The sequence below is a fragment of the Triticum aestivum genome, chromosome 1D (genome assembly GCF_018294505.1).
Source record: "Triticum aestivum cultivar Chinese Spring chromosome 1D, IWGSC CS RefSeq v2.1, whole genome shotgun sequence".
In the NCBI taxonomy this organism is placed as follows: domain Eukaryota; kingdom Viridiplantae; phylum Streptophyta; class Magnoliopsida; order Poales; family Poaceae; genus Triticum; species Triticum aestivum.
The window spans coordinates 260905023-260914958 of NC_057796.1; the positions used below are offsets into that span (position 1 = coordinate 260905023).

The window sequence follows — 9936 nt, forward strand, 5'->3', positions numbered from 1 at the left end:
CGGCCGAGGGAGGGGTCGCGCCCGTGGGAGTTGGGGGGTGGAAGATGCAGCCCTATCCACATGCCATCTCGCTGGCCTCACTGTGGTCCAGAGGATTGGAGGACCGGCGGCGACGGCGACGGCGGTGACGGGAGGAACCCTAGGCGGAGCGGAGAACAGAGCAGGAGGAGTCGAGCGGGGGGAGGGAGGGGATCGAGCGCTGCTGTCTTTTGCGACCGGTGGTTCTGTGCGGGACTGGGGTGGCAATATTGATGTAATAAGATCAAACTTGAGGGGCACGTCCCTATACCCTTTCGTTTTTAAGTCAGAAGCTGCGGGAAGCCACCCGACCCCAGCTTTTTCTCATTGTGAAGGAGGAGGAGGTAGAAATAAGCTGAGCTGGCTTCTCTAAAATGAGTTCTTTTCAGCTTATAGCTTTTTTTTGACAATAAGCTGAAATAAGCTGCAAAAGAACTGGCCCTTTATCTGGTTCCAGGAGTAGAGTAGCTGGCTACTACTGGAGACGAATAGGTAGCATACTGACGTGTTCATCATGTGCTAGCTTAGGTATGGTGAGATCTCTTGGCCTTCATTGACACCATGTTTTGTAAGAAAGATTTCATTGACACTGATGACATTGTACGTCTTCTTAGTTTCATTGAGAAGGAACTAGCAAACATGCGTGCGTTGCAACGGGGGATACACTGTATATGACCCCAAAAAGGTCCAAGGAAAAAATAGAAAATATCTTTTCATAAACTCAAACCTTTTGTAAAAAAGTTCAGAATTCCAAAATTGTTTAAATTTTAAAAAACTGTTTGATAATCAAAATTTTGTTCATGATTCAAAATTTATTCATGTTTCAATTTTTTGTTCACGTTCAAAGTAAGTTAAAATTCCAAATTCCAAAAAATGTTTGAAACTACACATGTTGATCATCTTTAAAAAAAACCATGTTTCAAAAAAAGTTCACTGTATTGAAAAAAAATGTTCATCTTGTATAGAAAATTTGTTCAGCATGCATTTGAAAAAAGTTTATCATACATTTAAAAATGTTCACTAAGAAAATTTGAAGTTTGTATTTTAAATTACTTTTAGAAAAATGTTCATAGTTCAAAACAATTGTTCAGAATTCGATTTTTTCAGAATAAAAAAACACAGTTTTGAAAAATATTTATGTTTTTCAAATTTGAAACAATAATTCATTCTATTATTTTGATTTTGATTTTTTTCATGACTTTTAAACATTTTTCCATTTTTTGAATAAACTTTCTTCACATTTTCTTCAATAAAATTTTGAAAACGGATCTGCTGCTGTCGTTACACTTTAATTTTAGAGCCCCTTCTTAGTTGTTTGATGTTGCTAGCTCGGGTGGATAGCCTCGCCACTATCCAGTGTGAGGTTGGTAGTTCTATTCCCACGATTGCTATTTTATTTTGGATATTTTTTTTCAGGCCAGGACTGCGAATTGGGCCGGCCCTTGATCGATGAGATTGATGTACGTAAAAAAAGCCTTTGACTAGAAAAAGTGATTGACGTATGACGGGACGTAAAAAAAGTCTTTGACCAGAAGACATGGAGAAACAATCCTCCCTTTAATATTAGGTATAGATATAGATATAGATTGGGAGGGACAACAATTGATTTTTCAGAACAATGATGACTTGACTGTTTTTGTGAAGAAAATAACTGGATATCAAGCCTAGATCTGTCATTTTTATGAAGAAAACACTGATGACTCATGTCATGACTTGAATTTTGAACAGTGACGAATTATGTTTTTTTAGGCAAACAGTGACGAATTATGTGTAATCTCCCTTTTAGGTTTTTTAGCGCAATCTTATAACTGTTGAAGGGCCAGGCCCGCACATCTGACCCACGACGTTGTACTGAAAAGCCCTCAACAAGAAAAGCCCACAACAAACACCCGGTGGCTCAGTCAGGCTCAGTCACCCCATTCCTCCCGCCGCCGTCTCGGCTCCGCCGCCTCCTCTCCGAGCGCCGCCTTCCACCCCACCAAGCCGGGGCCCATGGCGTTCGCCGCGCGGAGGAGCCTCGCCTCCCGCTTCTCCCACCACCTCACCCGCCGCTTCCACCCATCCGTCCCGCATCTGCTCACCCGCTCCAACGACGATGAACCCCCGAGCCCCTCATCTCAGCCACAGCCACTCCCGTCATTCCGCTCCCCGCTCCCGCCCGCTTCCAGAGCAGCCCAAACCCTACACCACTTCCTCCCCTTCTCTCTCCACCACTCGGGGCTACCTCGCCGCGGCTTCTCCTCCTCCGCCCCCGCTCCGGACCCACCCGGAGAGGTTGATGCTGCCGCGAGCGTCCTTGTCGACGCCGCGGAGGCGGTGGCTTCGTCGGTGCCGGCGCCGTTCCCGGGGGAGGTGGCAGCCGCCGCCGCCGACTCCTTCTTCCCCGTCGCCGCGCTGCAGTACCTCATTGACTACGTACATACCTTCACCGGTCTCAACTGGTAAGCTTCGCGATCTGTTTCTGTGGGTCGTGTGCTTGGTTTGCTCATATTCGCCTCTCATGTGGGATTTGGTCTGGTGCTCAGGTGGGCTTGTATCGCGTTAACGACGGTGCTGATCCGGACCGCGACGATACCAGTGCTGGTTAGCCAGCTGAAGTCCACCCAAAAGCTAAATGTAAAGTGCCCTCGGTCTCATTCAGCGTGCGTTTTCTAGCCTGTTTGTTTGCTTCATGTGCTAGTGTACGTGTGGGTCAAAACCTATGCAGATCTAAGTGTAAGGTTGCTTGCAGTTGCTGAACTGTGCTGCGCTGTGCTTATTTTGTAATCTGCTGTGGGAAAATAGCGAACTAGAGTTGGTTAAACAAACACCAAAATAGTCAAAAGCTGGTTGGATAAGCTGGATTATATCATAGTCTACCGCAATGCCCTAACTAGTGTCATTGGGGGAACATGTAATCACTGTCTTCCCTACATGACCAGACTACCAGATAGACACATGAGCAGTTGAGTTGTTGTGGCAGAGTGGTGAGGTGGTTAACTACCTCTTATGTAAATATTTGTGTTTCTCCTATTGTGCAAATTACTTTTTTTTGCAAGGTTATTGTGCAAATTACTTGTTATTCATGTACATATAGTTCACCAAGTACATAATCATGGTACCCAGTCTTGAAACCTTATCTTTACCACATGAAATCATGTAGTGGTGCAATTTGATGCAATGCTGGTCCCTCCCGTCCAAAACACATGCTCTGCTGTCGATGGCCACAACACCTTGCTCCACCGTCGCTACGGGCAGCAGCTCCACTGTTGGCGATTGTAGCACCGCCGTTCAGCGGTCGCAGCTCCTGCCACTGTCGCAGCTCCCACTATGAGCGGTTGTAGCACCGCTAGTTGCTGGTTCCAGCACCCCAAATCGCCAGTGCCAACATCCTGAATCGCCGGTTCCACCAAATGTCGCGGCGCATGGTCGTCGCCGTCATAGCTTGCTGGCACCACGGATGCAGCTTCTTGCCACGGGCGGTTGCCGGTTCCGAGGAGTCGCCGGTCGCAACGTCCTCCACCACCGCCCCAGTCGCATCTACACCGGACGCCGGTCACATATCCCCGCCCGCCGGTTGCAGCTTCTGGATGCTATTTCTTATACCTGTCCATCTGTTATGACCGGCATATTAGGGGCTTAGCCCAGTTAGTTGTGGCCCAGTTTATCTTATTGTTATTAGGGGCTTAGCCCAATTATCTTATTAGGAGGATTATATAAACTCGTGTAAGGACCCGTTTTGGGATAAAGCAAGAAGCAATCATATTTGCTCGGCTTCCTTAGGGAGCCGGGAGACCTAACCCTAGCCGCCGCCCCTGCGTGCTCTCTCTCTCGTGCGCGCACGCAACGACGGCGCCCCAGCGCCGGCGACCACGCCTTCCTCCACGCCATCCCTCCTTCCACCCCTACAACCTGAGACCACGCCTTGGTAGGGATCCGGTTCCTACCAATTTTGTATTAGATAGCTTCGGTGCGATCATGTCCTCGCCGCCGCCCACCCCGACCCTCCCGCTACCGACCGCGACGACTGCCCGATGGCCACCACGGCCAGCGCCCTGCTCTTGCCAGTGCCGCTCACCTCCGCCGCGCCCGTCCCTGTCGTCTTCACCCCGGAGGAGATGACGGCTGCCATCCGGGATCTCACCCAGGCGGTCACGGGCATCTACACGTTCCTCGTGAGATCCTATGGGCCGCAACTGCCTATGCCCTTCGCCACCGCCCGCCGCCGTGGCAGCCGCCATCCTCGGCAACCCCCGTCGCCGCCGCCATGCAGCAGCTGCCGTGGCAGCCGCCACCAGCGATGAACCCCCGTCGCCTCCACCATGCAGCAGGGGCAACAGTTGCAGCCGCCGCCACCGGCGACCGCAGCCCTGGGCATCCCGACGACGAGTCCGGGGGTGCCCATCCACCAGGTGCGGTTTCCCTCGTCGCCGTCTCTGTTACCGGCCTGGCTCGCTGGGTCCCTTGAGCCGGTCTACACGACGGCCTCGGTCGGGCCGCACGTGCTATCCCCGCCGGCGACGCACTCGGCCATGCAGTTTGGCGGGTCCTCGGGCTCCGCCGAGCCCTTCGCCAGCGTCGACGGACCCTTGTTCCCGGGCGGCACCCTGATGCCCGCCTACTCGGCCCCGTCATCCTCGTTGCGCCGTGCTGACAAGACGCACACGCCCGTCGTCCACGTCCAGACGCCGCCGAGATTCTCCAAGCTGGAGTTCGTGACCTACGACGGCACCGTCGACCCCCTGAATTGGCTCAACCAATGCGACCAATTTTTCAGGGGACAGCGCCCGACCGCACCTGGATCGCCTCGTATCATCTCCAAGGAGCCACGCAGACGTGGTACTACGCCCTCGAACAGGACGAGGGCGGCATGCCACCATGGGAGCGCTTCCGCGATTTGTGCCTCTTGCGCTTCGGTCCGCCTATACGCGGGAGCCGTCTGGCGGAGCTTGGGCGTCTTCCGTTCCTCACCTCGGTGCAAGACTTCGCCGACCGCTTCCAGGCACTGGCGTGCCACGCCCCCGGCGTTTCGGCTTGTCAGTGGGCCGAGCTCTTCGTCGGCGGCCTACCGGACCACATCCGCGTGGACGTGGAGATGCGCGGGCCACAGGACCTCCAGACGGCCATGTACTACGCCCGCGCGTTCGAGTGTCGCGCGGTGGCCATCCAGCAGGCACCACCGCCCCGGGCCGCTGGGCCGCCACCCTGGTCGGAAGTTCCCACGCAGGGTCGGCCTGCCCAGGCTTCCGCGACGCCCCTCGCCGCGGCTGTGGCACGCCCGTTCCGCCGGCTCACCCCGGCGGAGCAACTCGAGCGTCGCCGCCAAGGGTTGTGCTTCAACTGCGACGAGCCCTATGTACCGGGCCACATCTGCCCACGACTCTTCTACCTGGAGGTTGCAAACTACATGGAGGAGGACCCCCCCGCCGCCGGGCTCGGCAACCAGCCCGCCCCAGTTGACGCGGAGGTGTTTGGCGACCGTTGATCTTCCCCACCTTCCAGCTCGAGGACGAGCTGTTTGTGCAGGCGGGGAGAGATGTTATGACCGGCATATTAGGGGCTTAGCCCAATTAGTTGTGGCCCAGTTTATCTTATCGTTATTACAGGCTTAGCCCAATTATCTTATTAGGAGGATTATATAAACTCGTGTAAGGACCCGTTTTGGAATTAAGCAAGAAGCAATCATATTTGCTCGGCTTCCTTAGGGAGCCGGGAGACCTAACCCTAGCCGCCGCCCCTGCGCTCTCTCTCTCTCGCGCGCGCACGCAACGACGGCGCCCCAGCGCCGGCGACCACACCTTCCTCCACGCCATCCCTCCTTCCACCCCTACAACCTGAGACCACGCCCTGGTAGGGATCTGGTTCCTACCATCATCAGCGGCTTGGCCCTGCCCAATGCTTTCTTTTCAGCCCGGAAGCTTGAACTAATTTTGAAACACTTCATAGGAAAATGATTAGAAGACACCATTTTTCTTACTTTAAAGTAATCAATTTGATATTTTTAATTGAAAAAATATATATGTCTACATGCTTCGGGCTGGGCTGCTCCATGTTTAGGATTGGCTTTTTTGGTAGGCTATTTCAAGCATGGCCCATGGTTTTAACATGTCTTATATTCATAAGATATCTTTAGCAAGTCACATGCTATGCTATCACTGTATTTAGTTTATTTTTTACTCTTTCAGTCTTCTGAGAATTTATTTATTTGTCGGTAGTACTTTAGTAGGTAAGGAATGATTTTCCTTCATGTAAATTCTCAGCTGATTATTTCTTTCTTTCAAACCTGTCCAATTTTCAGGCAATAAAACCAGAGATGGAAGCCGTTAAGGATGCAATGGATGTGAGATATTGTGCTTTTGTTGTATAGAATATACTATGTATTGCCAACTCATGGGAGAGTGGGTCATGGAGAACAGTTATTTAACTTCTGCTAGTTAGATACTTCATGCAGCTCATGCTTTAACCTTTCAAGTTTATTTCATACAGAGTACGGATCCAAAAACAGCGTTAGAGGGGAAGTATAAAATGACCGCACTCTTTCAAAAGTATGTAACCTTCATTAGATTATTCTTGTCTTTATTTCAATAACAATGGATGTCTATTTTCTGGTTAATATATACTCCCTCCGTCCGGAAATACTTGTCGGAGAAATGGATGAAAATGGGTGTATCTAAAACTAAATTGCGTCTAGATACATTCATTCCTCCGACAAGTATTTTCGGACGGAGGGAGTACTTTTCATGGTCTAAAAATTATGTTAGCCACGTTTTTTAATCTTTAATTATTTTTGTGTTAAATGACCATGTTCAAAATTTTGGGAGCACCTTACTCACTATTGAACACATTGTGAAGATAGCTTTTTTTTATGTGGTGCATGAAGTATTAGAAATACTGCTCTTTGGTGCAGTTACTCTAACTTTTGGTATTTTTCCTTTAGGCATGGTGTTAGTCCATTTAGTCCACTAAAAGGAATGCTAATCCAAGGTCCAATGTTCATGAGCTTTTTCTTTGCTGTAAGTCTTGCTTCTTTCTGCCCATCTGATTGTTCCATTTTATACTATCTGTTGAAGAAAATAAATGTACTATTTACCTTGCTGTTTTTCTGATTGTAGATAAATAACATGGTTGAGAAAGTCCCTTCAATGAAAGGAGGAGGAGTATTTTGGTTTACTGATCTGACAACCCCGGATCCTCTTTACATCTGTCCTGTGTTAGCAGCACTGACCTTCTTGGCCACAGTGGAGGTGTGCAGTTTGTCACTGCTTCTTGCTTGCATGCTTAGTGTTGTAGGATTTAGGGGCGATCATTTTTTATATACGATCCAGACCTGAATTTCCTTCCGTTTCTGTTCTATACCATCTTGCTTGCATAAGTGCATAAGCATGTATCCCTGTCAAATGGTGCATTTGTTTGTAACACTTACAAAGGTAAACAAACTCTTCATGTCTGCGTCCAGTTTAATGGCACCCTTTATTTACCGAACATCCAGAATTTCTTACCACTGATTGTGAATTTGAAATTTTGCTGTGCTGGCTACTTTATTTTCCAGTACTGCACTCTAATATAGTGAATATATTGTGTTATGTCAGCTTAACCTGCAGGAAGGGATGGAGGGCAATTCTATGGCCGATAAAATGAAGACATTTTCTAGAGGAATGGCACTCATGACAGTCCCGTTCACAATGAATTTTGCCAAGGTATAACAATATTGAGATCTTTCACCTATGGATATTTTCTAGAGGAGCTAGTCAAGTGTGCTAAATATATCCATTTTCACAGTATTCAACAATTTCGTCCTAATCTCCTAATCGTTTCTCCTTCTCCAGGGAATTTTCTGTTACTGGGTCACGTCGAACTTGTTCTCCCTCGTATATGGTATTGGTGAGTATGTTTCGAGTCTTTACGAACTGAGACAACGATGATTGCTGCAAGGCATTAGGTTCTGTTTGATGGTCTAATAGCTCATAACATGTGATACTTTGTTTTTTTTATCAGTTATGCGTCGACCCGCTGTGAGGAAGTTGTTTAATCTTCCTGCTTGGGAAGCTCCGTCTGCACCCGCACTGAATTCAGCCTTGAATATGTTTGGTGGATCCAAGGCAGTACCTTCAGCAAGGTCACCTTTAGCACTCACGGCAGCCCAGCAATCTTCTTTGGAGAAACCTGATGCTGCCGCTCTTGGGTATCGGGTAAAAAATCTTGAAAAGAAGGGGAAATCTAGAGGCAAATCTCGGAAGCGCAGGTAAACCATGCGGCACATAGGAGCTTAATGAGAGAAAAAAAAGTCATTTTGACCTCGTGGACGGTTGAGACTTGATTTGTCCTGACATGGTGCTAAGATTTGATTTTGCACAAGGAGGCCGCCATTGATTCTAAATCACATTGTGGGGTTGCTGTGGCCTTCTTCAGTGAATAAGAGCGATTTTGATATCAGTTTATACACAAATGTAATTTGAGCAAGTTGCAACAATTAATCTTGGTGTTCATCTTCCGTAAATAGAGATTAACCAGTTCCTCTGGAGTTTTAGAGAGCCTGGGTGACAAAATGGGGTAAACTATGATGATCGGGAAAATTAGATCATACAGGTGCTTGGCTGTGGTGTCGCATCAGCAGAAGTATAAATAGAGACCAGACACGTCCTAACAGATCCAAACTCATCTTCAACATCCATCATCTGACACCTCGTGCTTTCCATAGTGTATCCCTTGAGTTTACTGAGTACTTCAGGCGCAGATGGCATAAATTTGTGCATAATGTCTTTCATGGCAACATAACAGTCAAAAAGCCTCTACAGCAGGCTGAACATTGGCAGCATGGCCAATTCTGGGCGTGGTGTATCGTAGGTATTCCATTTCCATCACCAAAAGGAGCATTGGGCATAGGATGAATCTATCGGGGGGGGGGGGGGGGGGGGGTGGTATCGTAGGTATTCCATTTCCATCACCCAAAGCTTAGGATGAATCTATCTGGTGGGACAGGATCTTCATCTCCCCCAATTGGTCCAAGCAAATCAGTATGTAATATGTAAACAACAGTTGTCCATGATTGACCATGACCAAGATCATCAAGATTTTCACAAATAACATGACTAATAGGGATGTTCAGTAGATCTGGTACACGGATTCTGACTAAAATTCTAGCTCTGTTTGCGAAATCACTCCTTCGCGCTCGCGCGTTGCGACGCGCGACAGACAGCGGCGTATCTCCTTCTACTTTTCATTTCTAAACTACCAGGGTCATTATTAGTGGGTCCTACCTTTGTGCCCAGCGTGAGGATGTATGCAAGGAATGGTAGCAATCCCGTGAGCGCCTGGACCCACCAAAATTTTCTTTCTCAGTTGCATGCAAGCACCCTGGTCCAGCACGTTCTCTCTGCTCCGTGAATTTAGCAGCACGGGCCCACCACTTTCCCTAATCTCTCTCGCCCCCCCCCCCCCCCCCCCCGATTTCAACGGGGGGTGGGGGGCCGGCGTGTCCTCAATCTCTGCCACTCTCCTTAGTTAAAAAGGAAATTCAACTCGTTGCGCACATACTTAAGAGGAAAGCCTACCTGGTCCGAAACCGAGCGTTGCAACGCGCGCGCGCGTGTTTGACATGTCCATGTCCCATGTCAGAAACTTTCCAAAACCATTAACAGATTCTCTGACTTTGTCTGCAGCACTCAAGATGGTAATTAACCATCACGGTCCAAGCATTATGGGTGAACGTACAATCGCGATAGTTGATACCTCTGTCATGGCGAATGACTCAGAGAGTAGAGTCACCAACGAACAAAGGGTCGTGGTTGATGGCCGTGGCGAGGTCGCATGCATGAGCAAAGAGGACCAGAGCCGCCCCCATGGCACACGGAGAAGACTCGACAATGCGCCATCCACGCTCATGGTTGACGAAGTGGCGGATGATCTGGATGTCCGCAGCATAATGAGTAGGGTCCGGTG

General features: G+C 49.0%; 1 protein-coding gene across 1 annotated transcript; it reads left to right on the plus strand.

Annotated features, from left to right (window-relative positions):
* Positions 1–1896: 1896 nt before the first annotated feature.
* LOC123181363 (mitochondrial inner membrane protein OXA1-like) lies at positions 1897–8518 on the plus strand. The gene is made up of 9 exons (XM_044593622.1): positions 1897–2459; positions 2544–2634; positions 6296–6337; positions 6484–6542; positions 6935–7010; positions 7110–7241; positions 7587–7694; positions 7824–7878; positions 7993–8518. Exons 1-9 carry the CDS (start codon positions 2011–2013, stop codon positions 8241–8243), a joined length of 1263 nt encoding a protein of 420 aa, XP_044449557.1. The 5' UTR covers positions 1897–2010; the 3' UTR covers positions 8244–8518.
* The last annotated feature ends 1418 nt before the right edge of the window (positions 8519–9936 follow it).

Bases quoted from the DNA above. Each gene is read 5' to 3' on its own strand.
- LOC123181363 (XM_044593622.1), top strand. From the start codon at position 2,011: ATGGCGTTCGCCGCGCGGAGGAGCCTCGCCTCCCGCTTCTCCCACCAC. The intron at 7,011-7,109 runs GTAAGTCTTGCT...TTCTGATTGTAG, and splicing joins TCATGAGCTTTTTCTTTGCT to ATAAATAACATGGTTGAGAA. The intron at 7,879-7,992 runs GTGAGTATGTTT...TTTTTTTATCAG, and splicing joins CTCCCTCGTATATGGTATTG to TTATGCGTCGACCCGCTGTG.